This window comes from Acipenser ruthenus, chromosome 5 (assembly GCF_902713425.1).
Source record: "Acipenser ruthenus chromosome 5, fAciRut3.2 maternal haplotype, whole genome shotgun sequence".
In the NCBI taxonomy this organism is placed as follows: domain Eukaryota; kingdom Metazoa; phylum Chordata; class Actinopteri; order Acipenseriformes; family Acipenseridae; genus Acipenser; species Acipenser ruthenus.
Window position 1 is genome coordinate 83,387,427 of NC_081193.1, and position 21,911 is coordinate 83,409,337.

At 36.3% G+C, this 21,911-nt stretch overlaps 1 protein-coding gene across 7 annotated transcripts in view; it reads left to right on the forward strand.

Annotated features, from left to right (window-relative positions):
• armc2 (armadillo repeat containing 2) overlaps positions 1–21,911 on the forward strand; it is a 38,779-nt gene that overhangs the window by 10,258 nt on the left and 6,610 nt on the right. For 5 of the 7 annotated variants that reach the window (XM_059024649.1, XM_034004081.2, XM_034004084.2 and 2 more), the window contains 9 exons: positions 1,549–1,750; positions 9,472–9,548; positions 11,248–11,355; positions 14,530–14,705; positions 14,940–15,042; positions 15,712–15,935; positions 18,009–18,148; positions 19,097–19,196; positions 21,263–21,590. In XM_059024649.1, the coding sequence (XP_058880632.1) occupies positions 1,549–1,750; positions 9,472–9,548; positions 11,248–11,355; positions 14,530–14,705; positions 14,940–15,042; positions 15,712–15,935; positions 18,009–18,148; positions 19,097–19,196; positions 21,263–21,590 (1,458 nt within the window). The remainder of the gene's footprint in view (positions 1–1,548; positions 1,751–9,471; positions 9,549–11,247; positions 11,356–14,529; positions 14,706–14,939; positions 15,043–15,711; positions 15,936–18,008; positions 18,149–19,096; positions 19,197–21,262; positions 21,591–21,911) is intronic. The other 2 variants (XM_059024650.1, XM_059024651.1) reach the window with 2 other exon arrangements.

Here is a 21,911-nt window from a genome sequence, read left to right on the forward strand (position 1 = left end):
TATAATTTCATACAATGTTTAAATCCCTAACTACAACAAACTAATCGGTTGATATATCTTTGTATGCAAACTATTTTGATATTTTACAGTTACAATTTTTTTTAAGAATAATGTTAAAAATTGGGGGTTAGCTGGGGGGCCAATCACAAAGTGATATGAGGGCTGCATTTATTATTATTATTATTATTATTATTATTTATTTCTTAGCAGACGCCCTTATCCAGGGCGATTTACAGTCGTAAACAAAAATACATTTCAAGAATCACAGTACAAGTAATAATACAATTGAGAGCAAGATAAATACAATGACGTTGGTTCTAGCAAGTATGACAAAATACGATTCAATAACGGAGCAGATAACAGTGTCAGTGATAGTACATCAGGATATAATTAAATACAAAATACTACAGATTAAATAACACTTGACAGATTACAGTACTCTAAAGTACAGGATTAAATGCAGTAAAATAGGGGGCAGATAAGAGCAAGTAAAGCGCACTTAAGGAAGAGTGATAGGTGTCCAGAGGGAAAAAAAGAGGAGTTCTACAGGTGCTGTCTGAAGAGGTGAGTCTTGAGGAGGCGCCGGAAGGTGAATCGGCAAGTGCGTGCCAGAGTGGAGATGTGCTGGGAATAAGAGAGGCACGGGTCCAGGGTAACTCCGAGGTTCTTAGCTGAGGAGGATTGAGAGAGTGTGGTAGATTCCAGAGGAACGAAGATAGAGAGATCAGAGGAGGGGGAGGAGGAGGAGGAGGGAAAGAAAAGGAGGTCAGATTTAGAGAGGTTGAGTTTGAGGTGATGCGAGTGCATCCAGGAGGAGATAGCAGACAGACAGGTAGAGATACGGGAGGGGATGGTGGAGTCAGAGGTGGGGAAGCAGAGGAAAATCTGAGCATCATCAGCATATCTGAGCATCATCAGCATGCATTTGTCCCCAGGCCTTCACTATTCATGTGTTTCATCTATACCTTTACAATTCAAGTTGTGAGCAGTCTGCTGTTGACACAGCTGCCCCATCAAGAGTCATGATCTTGTCATAACAATAATTTAAATATCCTTAACCATCTGTTTTTCTGAAACAAATAAATTACAAACGACTTCCAAAGTATATGATTTTCAATTTATACTATTGCAATATAATTAAATGTTTTAGCAAGCTTTGAACCATTTATAACTACAGCACACCTTTTTATTCTCCTCTTTTATGGTTAATAATCAGTTTTAAAAAAACCTGCCTTGCTCTGATTAACAACCATAATTAGATTTGTGTCTTTGTCAGTTAATCACACAAGTTCTCAGTATTATGGACCTAAGGGATGTGAGTACTTGAGATTTTTTAGATATGAGAAATCAATAAACCTATTTTTACATATAAGATGAGATAGAAAATTAAACAAATCAAATGCAAAGACACATCTATAGAGCATATTGATGTTTAATGAATATTTTTTGAGAGGGGCATTTTAAAAAGTATTTTTTACAGTATACGTATGTTCCACAGAAATAACCAGGGTAATTGAAGTCATCTTAATTTCGCTAACTTTTTTGCAGTCATGAAGAGACTGAACTCTGAGCCCTCACTTGCAAAACCAAGTCCTCCACAAGCTGCTCAAAAGAATGTGTTTTCAAAAGGCCAGTTTAGAGGCAGCAGCCCCGTACTGACTGAACCCACTAAAGCTGATGAGAATGAAAAAGAAGTTTTTTCAAAGAAGGCATGTGAGAACTCTGTATCATCCAGACCTGGTAGTGGAAGGTATGTATTTGGTGTTTGTAAAATAACAATGAAGTGATTTGAAGATTAGTGGATGCACGGGTTACCATGGAAGTCACTATGTGGGTAAATGATTGGCTTCTTTTCTTATAATTGTTACGGCTTAGCATGACTACAAAATTGCTGGCTTCTGTTTTAATACACCTTGATGTTTAAATCTTAGGGAAACTGTTGCAATCCCATGGCTTTTCATTCATGTAAATTAGGTTCACACATATATGGTGGTGTTTTTTTTAAATTGCATATTGAGCCATTAACCTTTTAGTTTGAAAACAAGTATAGACTTCCTAGGGTTCCATATCACTTCTTCCTTTTACAAAATTCCTGGTAGGTGTCAATCTAGAAGCTACCTGGGGATGTAGCATATGCGTGAACCAAATTTAAGTCTGATTTTCAATCAGCCAGGACTTTCAGCAGGTTTATAATGACAGATGGGCATGTGCAAAGGCAAAGACATATTTTCAGAGGGGAATAAAACAAATACAATTACAAATCAACTTATGGTATGGTTACAGTAAATTATTGTTGACCAATTATTGATGCTTGTAGATCTCATTAACATCTATCCAAACATATCTTTGGGTGATTTTTTTGGAGTCTCCCCCACGCAAGTTATTATGGCCTAAACTTGGTACAAATAGCACAAATTCAAATTTCAAGGGGGTTTAATGACCAGTGGTGGGACTTGAAACCAAAAGTTTTTCACAGAATTTTATAGACTGGTTCCTAAGGTTCTTACAGCAATACTTACATTTTAGGACCCACGTCCCTACAGGGAAAAGGGTTAGGCTGAAGTTCGAATAAAACTCGTCAGTTACCCCTCGTCTTGCAACTTGCCAGAAGTGAGAAGGGTGCTCTTAGTATTTTTTTCTGGAAAGCCCTATTCAATACGAGTAGAACGAGGTACTACACATGATGGTAGCATCTAAATTGCACCCAGGGTGATTTTTCTGGTCAAGGTCCCTTTCTCACTTTAGGTCAAAGGGAAGATTTAAAAAAAAAAATAATGGCTATCATTTCTGAACTCACAGTGTCTGAAAACCCCCAGGTCAATTTTTCTAGGAAAATCTGAGACTGACGGGCAGTGGCACTGGTTGAGTTGGCATGGAATAACCCATATATATATAATGGGGATTGATTTTATTCTTTATACAAGGACGGTAAAACGCAACTGATGTGTATCTGAGTGTCGTATATCCGAGTGCTGACTGCATTAATTTAATAAAAGTTTATAACTTTAGCTCGAGAGGAAGGACTGCTCCCACTCTCATTATGTCATCTACTAACCAACCAAGATTATAAATAGACCAGACACTTACCACTCCTTATGCACAATTGCATATTTCTTTGTTGCTATTTCCTTTGCTGTAGTTTGCTACGAGTGCTTTTCTCAAACGTGAATCCAACTCCTTTGTCTTGACCATCATCTGCTTTGTTACCAAAATGTTCTTCTTCAACAGATGTTGGAAATAGTTACCTCTTTTTCTAGCAAAGGACTTTATAATGCAGTTTAGTTACTGTGTAATGGTTTCAAATCAATAATTATTTTTTTTTTTTTTTAACGAGTTCTATAAAATTAACAGACATTTAATGTAAAGGTACCAATACTTTTGTCATAAATATTTGAAATTGCTTAAATCCTTTTTTTAATTTTTTATATAGATTGTTTGTTAAACTACTAGAAATTGTGTATGTTGGTCTTTGTCATATTAATTAGTGGCTAATGTTCACTAAAGGCTTGTATTTAACATGTTTTCTTGAATTATCTTATATTATGTATAGGGTGCCAATACTTTTGTCTATGATTGTATTTGATAGCAGTGTAAGTCATTTTTCTATTTTTATAATTAATAGTGAAAAAAAAAAATCTAAATATCAACATGATCATAAACAAAATATAATCAATTAAAACATGACATTCAGGTTGTCTCAACTGCATATTATTGTCTGTAATGGGAAAACACTTTTTCTACAATGGGGCTTATTTCTTCCTAGACAAAATATCTAAACTACAGAACAATAAAGGCAACATCTTCAAATATAAGTTGTTTTAAATCATTATTTTTCTGAGCTCTGCATAATTATGTGCACGAAAGGGATCAGCCAATCTGTATTAAAATTGACTAACAACGTGTATTTTTCATACAGAAGCAAGACTGTGCTTAAGCAGGGCTTATCGTATTAAATGCATATGGTGTTCTGTGGTTTTGTGCAAGCCATTTATTTTGATTGATGCTTCAGTCTATCCAAAGACAAAGATGAGATAATGTCTGTGAAAACTATAGTGCTGTAACCCAATCAATGATCAAATGCACAAATAGGACATTACAGTTATATAGCCAGTATTGATATATTTGTGTCAGGAGTGCCTGACAGCTAAGAAGCTGGAGTGATATCATTGTTGCTATAGACCACTGTCAGATTGCAAACCATTACTCTATCTGTTCTTTTATTAAATAACAAATAGTCAAATGAAGAAAAAAATAAATTGGATTTAAAAAAACAAACCTTTGTTAAGCTGTCAGTATTCCAGATACAAGTAGAGATTTGTAGAGATTGAGGTGTTAAGACTGGCTTAATGCACCAGAATTTCACCCCTGAGGAGCTGGATTCAATTCCAGTCTGGATGGAGGTTATTTAAAGTGGTGATGATGTGATAAATTCAGGGTTTGCATTATTAATCAGTCCTTCCAAATTTCTGGAAACAGACTAAAAAAAAAAAAAAAAAATGTAGTGCAATTTTTTTGCTGTGAAGGGTAAAATGGTTGAATAGCCTACATCATATGATTTAATGTTAATACATTTTGAAAAACAAGATAGTAGCACATTAGTGTTTCTGCTTCAGTGGAGAACACTGTTTTTCCCATTATTATGCAGTAATATATGTATTTGATCTGCTTTTTGTAACACCATCACATGTTCTGCAACCGATTTACAGTGCAGTGAACTGTAGCTAAATCTTAAAATATGTGTTCTTTTTTGTTACTTTGCTGTTATCTCCAGGATACATGCTTAACAGAGACCATATCATTGTATGAACAAGGTCTCTTCGATATTTATATATGTAAAATTCACAACTTCAAATCAATTAAAATAAGCTTTTATCTATTAACATTTATTATTCAAATATATGTGAGGGAAATTAAATATAACAAACACTAAACATTGTACTGTTGTCTGTCTTTGTCCTGGTATAACTTAAACAGTCAATATGTACTTGAAAGTCATTATCACCGTCTCCATGTGTTCTTTTGTTGTGAACGCAAAATCTAAGCCACTACAGTATTTCAGACCGTTTTATGTGTTGCATTTAAATATTTACTGCATGGGCCCAGTAATTAGCAGTAGTGTGTGGGTATTCAATGAATTTCTTATAATGTAGTATCTTATTTCCTTTCCTTTTTTCTACAGCGATATCTTTTTTTTTTTATGTAAATGGTTGTTGGTATTTTAGTTACAGTTTGTCTCATACACAGTAGGTTTTTTTTGGTGGTGGGACCCACAGTGGACTTTGTTTAAGAGGACCCTGAACTATTGTGTATAATTTATTAAATAAAATTCTATTCCATAAAATTGTTGGTAGATCTACAATACCACCTAAATGTACTCAAACCAAAAAAGTGTTATTTTTCTGTAAAGGAAATGTGCTCCTTTCAATAGAATTTGAGTGAGAAAGTAGCCACAATCCTGTAGAAATTCTTAAAACAGGGAGGCTGCAGTTTTGTCATTCGTGTCAGTTAAACAGTTATTTATACCCATTTTATGATTAAATTATAGTATGGCGTGTTAATGCTTTGTCTTGTGTGTGTGTGTGTGTGTGTAATTGCCATATATTCCAAGAAAAGATCAATAGTACTGTCTAGAAATGAAGGTCATATTGTCATGAATAGTGAAAGAAGGTTTTAACTCTACATATGAAATATGCTAATATCATACCATTACCTCCAGAGGAGTGCATTTTGTGAGATCCAATGGAGAGGATTTCTTAGGATTAACTGAGACTGATATGTTAAGCAAGCATTCATTAACAGAGGAATTATTTAATAGACATCAGAGTGTTTCTGAGGTGAAACTGAGCTTTGTATGTATGTGATGCATTCAGTTGTTTCAGAAATGTTTAATTGTTTCCCCCCAAAAAATATGGCGCTGGATGCCTTGTGTTTACCGTTTCACTGCTGTTGTGAAAAATACAACCACCAAACAGTGAAAACAAAAGTGGATTTGTAGCCACCGCATTATTTGTTTACATAACTCATTTAAATGATTATATATCATTTCTAAAAAGGAGGAAAAGAAAACAGATTTGATACATGGGTTTGTACATCTCTAAAGGCATATCTGCAGTCTGGCTCGCTTTTTGCTGTCTAAGTGCAATAAAAACAGTCACTTTTCCATAGGCTTATGGCCAATGCTACTAGGCACAGATTAAATGTACCATAAAAACATATCTGTGCAGTGCAGCAGGCTGTGCTACTTTTATGGCTGGAGGTTTCTTTCAAAAACTGTTTATACATTGGCTCATTGTACATGACATTTGATGCATTTGCAATTTGATAAGATAGACAAGTCTGAACTTCTTAATCTGGCCTATGAAGGTCAACTTTCACACAGTTTTACATACTGACAAGTAAGGTCCACGCTTTATCTTATGGTATCAGGTTTTTAAAACAATGTTTCTATTCTTTGTCTCTCAAAACACATTGTGACACAATTTGACAGAACTACTGGTGCCAGCATCATAAAATATATGAGATATTGGTTCACAGATTGATGCCCTATGCTTATACCATAATTCAAGGTAACAGATAAAAAGGTATATAAGGACCTTTTTATTTTATTGTGTTACATGTTCCCATGTGTTGCTACAACTGTTTAAGTAAGGTGTGTGTATTGTTTTAATTTTTTTTTACATTTTGACCACTTTTTTAAACTTTTAAGTTGCATTCCCTGCCTCAAGATGGCTTCACATGTACCTGCGTGGACCTCACAGAACTACATTACATTATACTACATCCTCCTGGTCACTGGTAAATCCATCTCAGTTACATATGTGAGCCTACTACAGGATAAACTATGCAGACTTGAAACATGTTTAATGGTACTCTGCTTTAGGTTGCTAACACGGTTTTTTGCTGCCAAGATGTGTAGCTCTTGAAGCATCATCAGGTTCATCGGTGTGTAGCTTCAGGCTGTTGTTCGAGTCATTGAAGACAGATAGCGAAGCACTCTTCTGCTTGCGTGTGTGGGATCTTCTTGGTGTTCTCCCCCTGCTCCTTGTCACTGTCCGGCTGTGCCATTTCTCGCACCAATTCAATTATCTCGTGGTCGCTTAGAATTGGGGGTCTGTTTTCATGTTTATCCGTGTTTAGCCATTCCTTCTGTTCCTCCGGGGTGATGTCCAAAAGCTGTCGCTCTTCGGAAAAATGTAGGTGATTTATTTCCGTCTGATCACTGTTTTCCAAATGATCCGGTTCAGTGTCATCAATACACGGCCAAAGTGAATTCCATGAGTGCCTGAAAGACTCACTACCAATCTCACTCCAGGACTTGGCACACATATAGACAGCGTCTTTGATGGTCAGCTGTTTACACAAATCGGTGTAAGATTCAAACTGCATTGATTCCAGTAATAACTGGCGTAAGAGGTTTCGCTTGTATCGACGTTTCATGTTTTCCAGAACGCCTTGGCCCATCAGCTTGATGAGGCTTGTGACGTTTGGTGGCAAAAACAAACACAGAATGCTTCCGTCTTCTTTAGGACAGGTAAAGATTTTGACGTAAGGTAGTCTTTCACAAGTGGAACAAAGTGTTTAAAAAAACGGTCAGAGAAAATGTCTTTATTCATCCAAGCACTGCGTTGGCTGTAGTAATGGGCAGGTAGAGCTGACATAGTGACGTTTGCAAAGCACCGAGGTTTTTTACTTTTGTGAATGAACACCAACAGGAGATGGAAATCCCCACTTGGGCTCGGGTAAGCTCATGCTGTTCATGAAATGATTTGAAAGTGTTTTAAAATTCATTAGAGGCATTCGAGCTGACAGAGACTCTCCCAACTGACGTATTCCATGTCTGTTTTTTTAACCAACAGAGCCACCCTGTGCTTGCTTTAAAATGTTCCTCACTTTTTTCTGGCTACATCTCTCGGTAGAGTAACTTTGCCTCTTCCGTAAGCATCACGCCGCTTATAGGAGTGGCTTTTGATCTCTCTTGTGTAAACCACATATGCATTGCCTTATCAAAATCATCAGCAGCAGCTTTGCGTACAATACACCTGCTTTTTACTGCTCCGCTGTCTTTGGCCTCTTTTGCTAATAGTTTGATTTTTTTCCTGTTTCTTCCTAATGTGGGTGACAGTTGATTTCCCTATACCCTATTCGAAGGCTATGTTGCTGAGGCTAATGCCATTGTTGAGTTTTTGTAATATCTCGAGTTTTGTGTCAATTGAAAGTGTGACACGTTTACGCTTCCCACTGCTTGCCATTTTGTTTAATTGATGTTGGCTTTTTTGTCACAGCTGCTGCCTGATTGCGTACTTCCGGTTTCAAATGAGGTGTGCAGTTGAGCGGTCAGTGCTTAAGTTTGGTGTTCGTATCTCTGAGGTCCTACTGTAATGTATAACCACTCCCTCGTTTTATCGGGGGCGTCAGGGTCCAATATAAATCCTCTACACAACCCGCTTTTCTCATTTTGCTTCTAAAAAGCAGCTCACCATTTTAATTCATACTGCGGAGGGTAATTGCTTCTCATCAACTTAAGTCTCATCAATTAATTTCTTCCTCTCCTTTCTCAAATGCACAAACCTGCTGCATTGAACATAGGAGGCTTGTTGCGAGGGAGCTGACGTCACTGCCCTTTGACTTTTGCTAGTGCATTGCTGCCACAAGTGAACACCACGTTGGCTAAAATAAAAACCGCTTCAGCAAGTAGATATTAAATTTTCTTTGTGTTATTGTGCAATGCGTGTGTATATGATAACATTACAATATTAATGCTTTGTTTTTAATTGTTTTGTATATTTTTGTTTGTACGAAATAAAACGGACAGTAATTCTAAGTGAAATTGCCTCTCTCTCTCTCTCTCTCTCTCTCTCTCTCTATATATATATATATATATATATATATATATATATATATATATATATATATATATATATATATATATTGCAGCTAAGGCATGTGCAGTTAAACTGTAAAAACGGGGAGCCAACTCCAGTACCGCGATATATCCCAATCCGCAGTAGAGCGAGGGGCGATATAATGGTTTATGTGGTTTAACAGCTGTTCCATGCAAGCTGAAGTGCAACTATCTTCTGAACAGCAGATTACAACAGTGACCTCTGATGGCAAAAAAAATATAGATAGCCTCTTTTCCTAAAATACAATAAAATATAATCAGCTTTTTTGTTTTCTTGTCATTTTTTACATTTATATTTTGTTCCTGGGCTACACATAAAGTTCACATCACACTTAGCTGTGCAATAAAGAACAAGCTTAAGCACATAACCAGTATAGAGCAAATTAATGGATTTATGTTGCCACAGTCCTAGACAGATAGAACTCAGCAATGTAGTCTTGATGATTAACCTACTGTAATAAAAAGTACTGTATAAGCCAAAAGAATTGCTGAAAAAGCAAGGACTTGGAAAATGAAAGAAATAGATGTGCCTCACCATTGACTTAACAACTTGTATGTGTTTGTTTCAGTGACTCCATTGGAAGCCCTAGCAGGACATCTTCCCGACCCAGTAGTTCAGAAAGCACAGGAGCAAGAAACAGAACAGGTATATCGCAGCAAACCCTACTAGGTTTAATATAGACTGTAAGTAGATAGCTGTTGTAAAGCTACAATACTGCAGATGCAAAATACTTTCTGCCTTGGCTTGTACTGCCCATTATGTTCATTAATGCATTCCACTGGTTAATAATTTTGCAATAATAGCAAGCTGCATGCTGCATTTACATTGTTTTTATTGTGCAGAGATGTAAAGTAAAATTGTTCGATTTTTTAAAAATGGGGTACAATAACGGTGCAAACAGTAGTAGTTACTACTGCAGCAAAAAGCCTCTCTTTACTCGGTACGTTTGCCACTTTGCTCAGTTTCAACTGCAATGTGAAACCCAAATGTGTTCCAGTTCACAGTTGTTCCACAACACAGTTTAGTGTTTTGTTTATGTATTTAGTATTATACAATGTGCGCATTAGCTCTTCACTGAGCTCTACACATCCTGGTGGAAGCAGCCTTGCCAGTGATGCTGTCCTGTCACACGCACACAAGACAAGAACACCGTAATGTCACATGCACACAACATCACATCACAAAAAAAAATACTGTGGGGCAGATTTACTAACTGGTGCAACCTGCAGCTATTCAATGAAATGACGTAAATACCATTGTTTGAGATTTACTATTGTAACATGCACGTTCTTTAAGCATTAATAGCAAAACTGTCCCAAGCAAAGAAAAGTCATAGGCAAAATATGAAATGACAATTGAGTAATGATTTAGCACATGTATTGCGTCTGGTTTTATTATAATTGTGCCATATACACTCGCAGGGAAAGCATTGTGCCTAGATAAAGTGGTTTTGTCTGTACAGACATTACATTAGTCACTGTTGCATTTATGCTGCTCTGCCTAAGTTTAGTAAACCATCTCCTGTTGCATCTGTATCTCGCCACACTGCCACGCATACAACATTTACAACAAGCTATTGTTATTGTTATTACTATCAATAACAGATACATTGCAGTTGGTTGAATGCACAATATGTACATCTTTTTCATAATCATGATTGTCTCCGTATTTCCTCCAAAAGAACAGTGTTTTTCCTACAAATACTTGATGCTGTTTCGACATGTTACGTTTCTTCAACAATGATTTTATGTTGCAAGCATCAAATAAACCAATAAAACACGGACAACAGTACAGCCACAGCACGTACTAGTAATCAGCAAGAGAGCCAAGTGCGTTTGGAAAGTGCAATGTGAAATAAATAGAACTCTAGTCTGGATGAAGCTGCAAGTGAAGCAAACAAAGGAATCTGACTGCACTTTAAAAGAAACTCAAGTTCGCTTGAATTTTTCTGGTGCAAAAAGAACCGAAGCAAACATGAAAAAAATTAGCTAGTTTGCAAGTGAACCACGAATCGAATCACTTGCAAGTGAACTAGGTGTGAAAGTGTCCTCAGAGTTCAGCCATCTCGCTGTTCAGGGATATGTAACTCTGATTTCTAATATATGCTAGGGTCCTACAGTTTTCTAATAGATATAGATTACACAGCATGCAGAGTATATTAACCTTTAGTTCTGAGTGTGTTTATATCAATGTATGACTTTGCTTTGCTGGTTTTGTTTAACTTGATGTTTAAGTTTGTGTTTTTTAACACTGGTATTATTATTTAGCCAGTTACATATAACTACCAGTAAATCAAAGGTCAATGGGTCTGATTAGGCATTAAAAAATTGACATATTTTTGAAGGCACTGGAAACGAATCCAGAACGCAGGAGGTTGAAACAGAAGAAGAAACCTGTTATTGGAATGCAAAGATTATACCAATTCTTCAGCAACTGGAATCTACACAGAATGGTATGGTATTACTGATACAAGTGCAGCTGGTCAATTAATGGTTTTTCAATTTCCAGATTCTTTTGCACATTTGAGACACATGCTATGATTATACTGATTTTCTCAGCACATACAGGCCCATGTGCATAAAGCTTACCGTCTCCTTTATCATGCCAGTAATAGTGTTTAACATGACAGTATTTCATCGGGTGATGCATAAACACCATTTACCATCAAAAAACATCACTCATCACAGCATTAGAATAACGTGCCCGTAGAGACCAATTTTCTCATTAGCATATTATTCGTCTGATTCATAAACCTGTATTGTGCCGTGAATTGATCCTTTCCTGCATCATAATTTACACGTGCCTCAGACCAGGCAGAGAATGAGATGCAGCTTGACGGTTTCATTTCCTAGCATAATTTCTGCGTTTAGGAACATGTATTTCAGCCAATAGTAATAATAAAAAAAGTCTTTCATTATCCAATAATTTCATAATTTAAGTATTTTGTTACGCATACATTAAATTGCATTGTTAACTCATCTGAACAGGATAGGCTACTTATTTGTTGGAAAACATATACTGTAAAACACGTTTGTAGCCGATGCATTGCTCTGAGAAAATGCCAGGCTTTGGAGATACCTTGGAACATGATCCAGAAAAGTGAGAAGACCCCATAGTTTTGTTTACAATCTGATGTTCATCTTGCCAGCGCTTCTGGCAGTAAATGATCTCCCCTTTTACAGTACCCACCACATAACCTGATTAGCTATCTCCTGACATATTTTTTCAGCCACAGAACCTTGTATTTCTGAACAGCTGATCTGCGTTGATAATTTTAGTACTGCGAGTTACTGGGGAGTGAATGTAGGTTTTCTTAACTTCTCACTCACCTCCAGTACCTTTTAGTAGTGACTGAGTCCCTTGCTATACAGACACAGTTATGCCATACATTCTGATATGGCTGATATGTCACCGATCATAACCAATTTAGTGTGATGCTAGGAATTGAAAATCCAAAGAGAACCCATTGAAAAAAAAATACTGTTTGGATGAAAATAAACCCAACAACAGATACAAGTAGCCTACTAAATCGCTAAAATTAAGAACATGATTAAAAGAGGGCATATAAACATACTCTACAGAGTTTAAACAAACTGAAATCGATCGTTTGTAAAAGGACCAGAAGCTTCAGAAATATTGATGGACTCGAAAGTGGTTCGAAATGCAAGATGTGCACTACAATATTCTGAATTTGAAGTCTTTAATTGCTTTTTGCAAAGAAAATAAAGTTTGACTCATTCCAAAAGAAAATAAAAGTAGTAGGTAGGCTATGTACATTAAAAAAATTATTTTTTTCTGTAAAGTGTGTGCAGTATATGCAAGGTACTGTATAATACTGTAACGTGTTAATGCAGCACCATGATCTGTTTTGTGTACTGAGTCGACTACGGTAAAAGAAAATGCGCTAAAGTCGTTTAGTTTCAATTTAACATCATGTTTTTTTAGCATTGTACAGTATGTGTAATGCAGCAGCATGATTTGTTTTGTGTTATCGGTAGCCTATAGACCCAAAAAGAAAGTGCACTGGTTATTAATTTGATTTTACTACTTTACTACTGCACTACAAAACTTTTGGCCATAGCTGTTATATGGCTAATGTGTAGATTTATATTTTTACATAATGTAAAATGTGTATGGAGAACACATTAATGTTATTTCAGCGCAATGATTTATACATTTAAAATAAACAGAGAACTATAAATATGTGTGTGTGTGTGTGCAATTTTTTTTAAAAACTTAAATACTGCCGGGTAAAAAAAATGTAATGGCTGGAAACTACCCCCATCTTTTATGCATATGGGCCACAGTCGCAAGGGCCAATTCTCTATTGCAGTTGTACTTGCACCCACCAGTAATTATTTAGCAATATTATTAAGGCTGCTATGTAAACGCCTCCGTTTGGTTTACTAGTAATTAACATTTAGAAAATCTATAAAGTATAAAGCAGCAGACAAGTCTGGATCATTTTATCCCTGATATATTTTTGTATTCAGTTGCAATCGCATACTGACTGAATGGCATTCTAGTTCATTATTAAACCACCTACACTGACTAGATGTATTTTTGTTTTACATATTTGCGTGCCAGCAATAATTACCTTGTTAAGAAACTGCAGAGTCCACAATACATCTGACCCGACTCAACTTCCTGCCAAATGAATACTCAGACTGACCTGTGTGGTGTAAGTGGTCTTGCTTGTTTATCATTATGCAGTGTCAGTTTACTGTAGTTTACACATTTGCAAAAAAATGTAAACATGGCAGCCTTAATAGTTGTTATTAAATCTGAAAAGTAACTTTCAGCCTAAAGTTGGGGTAAGATGACTAAATCAAGGCAGAATCTGGTACTAACATCATCAAGTACATATCTGCTTCACATAGGTACATTAGTGTCTGTTAACTAATACTATAGTTATGTTAAAGGACTCCTAGCTAAAACCCACAGTAACTGATACATCTTGTGATTATTACTGGTTTATAAAGCACCATTGGTGTTCCTACAAATATAGTAACATGCCATACATTATTGCAGATTGTTGCAGTGACAGCCCAATTGCTTGACCAGTAAGTTTGTCTTGTTGCAAAATATTGAGCAAGAGTCTCTTTCTGTCGGTAATTCAACTTATATAAGGCTAACATTTCTGTGGACAACAACAAAACAAAATCATTTTTGTTGTCTCACTATTTTAGTACTTGCATGGTCACTAAAAAATCAAGTTTTTATCTTGTTCAAAGACAAGCTTTCGATTTAGGTTACTGTTGAGAAATGCTGTCAGAAAAATAAAGCCATTTTTAAATGAATTTCATGAGACAGATTAAATATTAAAAGGTTTTCACATTGAAATACGTTTTTATGATTGCCTCTGTGTAAGCTCATGCATAAAATGGCTTGCATATTGCTTTAAAAATTAAATACTGTAAGTGATGTATGAAAAATGTGTTTCCTATACAGTAAAAATAGCTACCCCCATATGAAGAGCGCTGCACATGTACAGTGCTTTTCAGTGTGATTTTTTTTTTTTTTTTTATGTTTTATTTATTTAAAAGTCAGGGTTTATTCTTTGCACCACCTATTGTTTCATATCTGCTGAATAATTGACATGATGTTGGTGTTTGCTGTTTTTTAGGTAATGACGTTGAGTACCTGTGTGGTACCTGTGTCAGACTGTATGGTGCACTGGAGCAGGGGAACATGCTGGAAAGGAAGTGTAAGAAGAGAGCCTCCCTGCTGAAAGCCCTGTATAGACTGATTGATATTGGCTCAGACCAGCTTAGTTTACAACTAGCCAAACTTATTCTGGCAGTAAGTCTGATTTCACATAAATCTCCACATCAGAAGGTTTTTGGTGCTAGACATTGAAAATAAATCTATTTCAGGAAGGGTTTTACAATCTGTTTATATTATTAAAACCAAAAACAAATTAATGTTTCATTCTAGTTTTGATGTGATGTGTGTTAAAAAAAAAAAACAGAAGGCAATCTATTCAGAAAAAAAAAAAGTATTGCTAATACCGTTTGTTTTTTTCTTGATTTACAGCTCAGTGTAACTGGAAAAAATCTTCTCAATGTATGCAAGCTTATATTTAAAATCAGCAGAAGTGAGAACAATGACTTTCTCTTCGAAAATAATTCCATAACAGGTAAGATACATTGGCGTATAGGTGTATTATACAGGTAAGGGTACCATATCCTAATTAAGAATTAAGCCATTGACAGAAAGACATACTTTAATATTTTATGAAGAATAATTTCTACGCCATAAAAGCTTCTGCTGCTGTTTTGATGGAGGTATAGAAAGGTTATCATGGCTCATTGATTGGAGAGTGTTTTGAAAAAACAAGAAAGGTTTCATTAACCAGGAGGGACGCCGGCCCTCCAGGACCAGGGCTGCCCACTCCTGCTGTAGAGGATGCTTATCGCAAGAGACAGAGATTGTGTACATACAGTATTTCATGTGTACATTTTAGATATATCTGGAGAACCTGTCATCCAATTATGGTATTGGTTACTGAGCTGAAGGGATCTATCATCTTAATATCGACACACTTTGTGATGTTGGTTACTTCAATCATTATATACAGATGTTTTCCAGTACAATGCTGTGTAGGTCAAAACAAATCATGCTGTTTCTTCCTGGTATATAATCACTTGCGGTCATCGTATGTCCTGTGACATCACTGGAGTGAAACTGAGTTACAGCAAAGGATGGGAGTTGTATCAGAAAGCAGCAGTAACTTTAGTATTGTTTTTGTTTTCATAGAGCTTTATGTGAGTGTACATATTTTCTTACGCTTAGCTGTCATTTACAGATTCGTTGCTCTCCGTTGTCTGCACTGAAGATGTCTTTTCCATCAGCGAAGCCCTTCTATATTGCATGGGTGCTCTAAAATTCCTTTCTGGGAACTCCACGATCCTTAAAGAGCTACTTAACAAAGGTCTAGTTGAGATCCTGCTGCAGTTAATGAAGAAAATTAATGATGCCAACAAGTTAAATAAAACACACTTCTCCATCTCAGGACACCTACTTGTTCAGGTCAGTACCAGATATCCCTTTTTATCACATAGTTCAGCTGAAAAAAAGATTAACTAACAAGTGAGTGGAAAAATATTACAACTTCAACTTATGTTTGATGTAATAAGAAAAACATATCCAGGAATGTCCAGTATAATTATCAGTATGTCTGTAATCACTTTGATATAAAAAATGAATACTGTGAAATGTCATGTTAAAAAGTAGGTCTGTGAAAATTGCTTCTATGAGTGCCAAAAAGCAGTAAAAATAGTTAGTAATTAGACTTAATGATCTTAATAGATTTTCTCCAAATTGAAAGGGACTGGCAGAAGTTTTTTTTTTTTTAATAGATTAGAGCAAGGTTCAAGGAGGGATGTTTACTGTGCCTAATTAGTAAACATGCTCAGTGTGCCAGAGCCACAATAGAAACATACAATTAATGGAGTTATTACAGTATAGGTGTTCAAATGTATTCATTAGCAATGTAAATATCACAGGTTAGTGATGTGTTCATGACTCATCGCACAAATCCTTTGTATAAGTAGTTATATGCAAGATGTATTCTGTGTAGGTGGTGCGTTGTCAAGCATGCTGTAGATATGGAAGAGAAGCAAACTGTTTATACCTAGGAGCTTATTGTTTTTCAAGCTTCAGGAGCATAATGTTCTTAAATTCATTAGTGTCGTTGTGAAAACTGAGCAACAACAGATATTTGCTCCGAGCTAAATATCTCCCGATTGCTCCCGAGTAAAAATGAAAATGTGTAACTGGGAAAACAGACAAACAAAAAAATAATAATTTGTGAATAATTTTACAGCATTTAGATCACTAATCACTAACTTCCAGCCATTTAGGCATATTTATATGCCCAGAACCAATCTGAAAAGCCTTGTGCAATTGCTGCAGCAAGAACATGCAACAGGGGGTGAAAGAGATCAGTCTCAAATGTGCAGTTTTGAAAAAAACATGTTACAGCAAACATGTATTTGCATTTTTTATACACGTTATCTGGTACTATATTAGGTTAAAAAAAAAAAAAAAAAAAATTCTTTGCCTTATTCCCAGGCAATCAGTTACACTTGCACTTCTTGAGTCAGGCGATTTAAGCAGCCTTTTATGCCGTTTTGACCGCACACTTCCGATAGCGTGAGGAATGTGCATGGTGCGTCACATTCTCACGACAATGGAGAGAGAATTTCTAAACTGCATGGAAACCCCACCAATTTCACCTTGCAAGCAAAATGACGCAACTGAAAGCATGGCTGCAAACAGATTTCATTAACCATGAGAAATAGCTTCTTCTACGTACATGTGTACTGAAACAAAACATTCTTTAAATACTGCACATTTGAGACGTATATCACAAAACTGGAAGTGCAACAGGTACAATGTGCAGAATTATTTTGTTAACTACAGTGCAAGCACTTTAAAGGGAGTATTTTTGATGCGTGCATGGGACACACTAGATAAATCGGGAATATAATTGTGACTGGTTTACGTTTCATTTCAAAAGTTAGGTCAAGTAAATAACTTCTAAGTCAAGATTTCAAAAGCCTTTTTTAAATCAGTGTGTGACAGGGTAGCATCACGACCAAGCTGTTACCAGTAGGAAAAGAGACTCAGAACACAGAAGTTGCAGTGAAGCATATCGCGCACGTTTAATAAACAAGTGGACGAAATAAAATACCTTTTGTACACCTGTGGCTGGAGCCTAATTACTCATTAATCATTTATTCAACACATTCCCACGTGTTTTCCCCTCACACTGCCCCCCCCCCCTCCCCCCGCACACCTGGATGTAAAAGCCACCCCCCCCCCCCCCCCAGTGGTGCAGGGCACTCCAGTAGCGGCAATGCTGGCAGCAACACTGGCCCCTCCGTGCAGCTGGAGACGGCTCCTACGGGTCGCCCTGCTCGCCTTCGGGAACGGCTACCTCTCTGTTTCTTCGGCACTCGGGCCGGCAGCTGTTTTTAATTTTAAAAAGACAGTACTGTAGATTAATCTCATGTGGATATTAATCAACTTGCTTTTCCATAATTCCCCCCCCCCCCCCCATCATACTAAACTAATATTCTACTATTATTTTCCCTTTAGCTAACAGCTACCCTGAGAAACTCAGTGGACCAGTCGAGGCAGAGGTTTCTTTGTAGCGAAGCGCTTCCAGAGCTCTGTGTGGTATTGGAGCAGCATGGGAGTGATAAGGATATCTGCACCAATATAGCCAGAATATTCAGGTACTCAAATCAACCACAACAATCTGTTTTTATGTCCCGTCCGGTCCCCCACTATTACCCTTCAACACCTCAGTAACGTGTTCCTTCCACAGCAGGACTGCTACAATCACTACATTAAACACAATAAATGCTAAGCTATCAATGTTAAGCAAGAAGAGAAAGGACAAGCACTGTGCATGATATAATACATGACATTTGTTTAGCAGGCAAGTTATACTTTTAGATTTTTGGAACACATATTATGATTGAGTTTGGTTGATCGTTCTTTCAAATGCATGATGTAAGATACTTATTCAATTAGGTCAAGCATGACAATGGTGTGAGTGATACAGACTTTAGGGCCAATACACACTGCACACAAACGTAACGAAAAAAATGGAAGCCTATATACAGAATTAAGATTCTGCATTGTTCACTTTCCATTCGTTGTGCATTAGTTTATTTAAATCAATAGTTTATTTATTTATTTTTTCACTTCGGTGTGCATTGGCCCTGACAACAAATTCTACTGAACAGCCAATAGGTTATTCCCTAAGCTCATTCTGTCAGTGTATCCCTGTTCTGGTAAGTCAGTTATCATATTTTAAATCTATATTGTAAGTCTATATGTATAGCCTGTTGACGCCTGTTTAAAATTAATCATTTGCAGCATTTGATGGTTTTGAGATCAAATGCGAAACCTGTGCATAAAGAGAAGATTGAGAAAATAAGTCCCTGCCTCTATTTCGAGCAAATGCGGTATTATACGGTATTTTCCATTAAATTAACCATTTATGTCAGTGTAAATGCAGTTAATGAGTCATTTTCTATTTGCTGTACATTCACTTTTGCATTGCAGTTTGATGCTTATTGGGGACTGCTCAGTCTGACATGTAACATGAAGCAGAAGAAACATTTGAAATCTGTACAGTTTGTTAATATGCTTTTGGTTGATTATTTGTTCTGCAGTAAGCTGTCTTCCTACAATGATTGTTGTGCCGCACTGGCTAACTGCTCAGGTTGCTATCAGTTATTCTTGGCATTACTCAAAAAGCACCAGAAAAAGCAGGTATGTTTTGCCTCCCTCTTTGTAGTAATATAATCTTGACTTCTTATTCAGACAACATATTAGGGTTTGACCTCCTGCTTCTCATTACTAGTTACACTCATTCTGAAAGTAAAAAAGTATTCATATGATTAGCACCATGTGCTCTTTATATTGCATCACTTCTTAATAGGATTATTTATTAAATTCATGATTTATTTCCTTGTGATAACTGTTATTGAGAGAGAGGGAGAGAGAGAGAGATACTCATCACTAGAATTACTTATTGAAGATGAAGGATAATTGATTAACTCACATTTTTCTAATAATTAGCAACAAAGTTTTGGCTTCCACTGAATATAGCATGGATGGAATTAAGCTAGCTAGTCTACCTGTTTTTGTTTTCAAATAAAAGTGCATGTGGTGTTTCGAATTTGTAGCACAGGTGCTTATTTTGCTGAGGATTTATTCAGGGTGCTCAAAGAAAGCTCAGCCTACCTTCAAATCAAGGTGCTACCTCAGATCAGGGTTAGAGCACCCTGCTGTAGAAAAGTGAACATGCTGGCATTTGAAAACTTCTTATTGATTCCCAAGCAGCAACAAAATCCATATTTTGCAATCTATTCATGCATAAACTTTTCTCTTAAGTATCCTGCTACATTTTTTGAAAGGGGTGGCGGTGAGATTGGTACAGTCGCAGACAAAAATATTGGCACACTACGCTTATTCAACAGATTAAGGTCAAGCATTTAGTAAACTTTAACCACTTTTTAATAAAACACTGAGAAATTATTCATTTTTCTTTTCTCTATTACATACCGTTCAGGTTTGACGCATCAGCCTAGAGGCTTTAGAATATTTTTGTAAGCTGTACCTTAGTGCTTTCTTTTATAAGTAAGTGTATTGGCAGTAATATTGTGAAATACAATACAAACAATCATTTCAGTGGCATTCATCCCCTGCCAGGGCTGTAAATTCAAAATGAATGCTGTCAGAAACATGAATAAATGTATCTCCATAACCCAGCCTCCATTTACCCACAGATTCTAATATGTCCTTTTCAGGTTTCATCCATATTATCTAGACTGTTCTCATATGTAAGTGCGACATACAAACAGCCTCCATATTCCCTAAGATTGAGATTTTTATTGGGGCAATTGTTATTCCTGAACCTTTGAAAACGTAATCATACTGTACATATTCTAGTCTCCACAATAATAAATGAAAAAGGCTTCCTTATCTGTCAGTGCCAGTCCAGGTGCATCCTTGACAAGGGGAGGGATTTCCTGCCATTATACTGGGAGTATGAGTTTATTAAAGGGTACATTATGCCAATCCAGAAACACATACACAAATTTATAAATGGACAGTGTCCCTGTTTAAAAATGTGATTAAAGTCAAAGTGCCAATGAGTCTTACGAAGTCAGTGTACTGTTTTGACTTCTTGAACCTAATGTTGACATAATGTTCATCTCACAAAATAAAACTAATGTTAAATTAACACAGTTACATCATAACATTATACATTATTGTGTAAAAAGTCATGTATTGTTAAAAGTTGCTGTCATCCGGGGAAGTCAGGACAATTTGTATAATTAGTAAAATGATAAAGTTAAATGGTCAAACACGATGACACACACATAGTCCTTCCAATTTGATGATTTTTGACAGACCTGCATATACCTGAATGAGTTTCACACAGAGAGATTTTATTTGTATTTATTTTAAATATTGTTAGTTTGATCCAGAGGATAGTTTTGCAGAAAACCGTGTTATTCAATGGTTTCTCAAAATTGAATTTTTGGCATTGAATAGTCATATTAACAGATATGATCAAACCAATCTATATACAAGTACTGTATAAAATGCTATACTGCATATCATTGCATATGAATGAAACATACAAGATTGACGACAATAGAATATGAAATACATGTAATGCAACTGACCTACATTTCTAACTAACCAATTTTCTGCATAATTACTGTTGTGTGCGTTTCAAGGTTGCATTTTGCTTTTACTCAGGGTACTGTATTAAATTCAGATTTTGGTTAAAGCCTGGTTACTAAAATGTTATTTATTGTTTTCAGGACTTCGTGGTCCGTATTTTTTTCACTCTGGGGAATTTGACCGCCAAAAACAATAACGCTCGAGAACAGTTCTTTAAGGAAGAGGGTAGCATCGACGATGTCCTGGAGTTGTTCCGTGTTTACTATGAGCTGGATATAACCTCAAAAGCCTCCAAAACCCATCCGAGAGTTGAGGAAGAAAGGGAATGTGTCCAAACACACACCTCTGAGGTGGAAGATGTCCTCATAAAGCTAATCCGACTGTTAGCAAATTTATCAATTCACCCGACTGTAGGTACCGCACTGGCTACTAACCCAATATGCGTGGGACTGCTTGTCAAAGTGCTTGGTATGTAGCTTGTGTAATTTGGTTTAAATTGTGCATACTGTTTTACAATGTTTTTTATGCAAAATTGTATTATCCTTGGATAGCTTATCGTTGCTGTCACATTTAAAGTTTCTGTTTTAATAGTGAATTTGATACAAGTAATGATCCGCTACAGGGGAACTACACATGTGAGCAATTTTGGATTAAACAGAAAAAAAACACATGCATAGATTAAATAATTGTTAATAAGTTCCCTTTTAGTATTTATCTAGATACAGCACACCACTTTCAAAATGTAAAAGGCACTGGAATTGTACCCCTATAACTGACAGTAATTTTTAA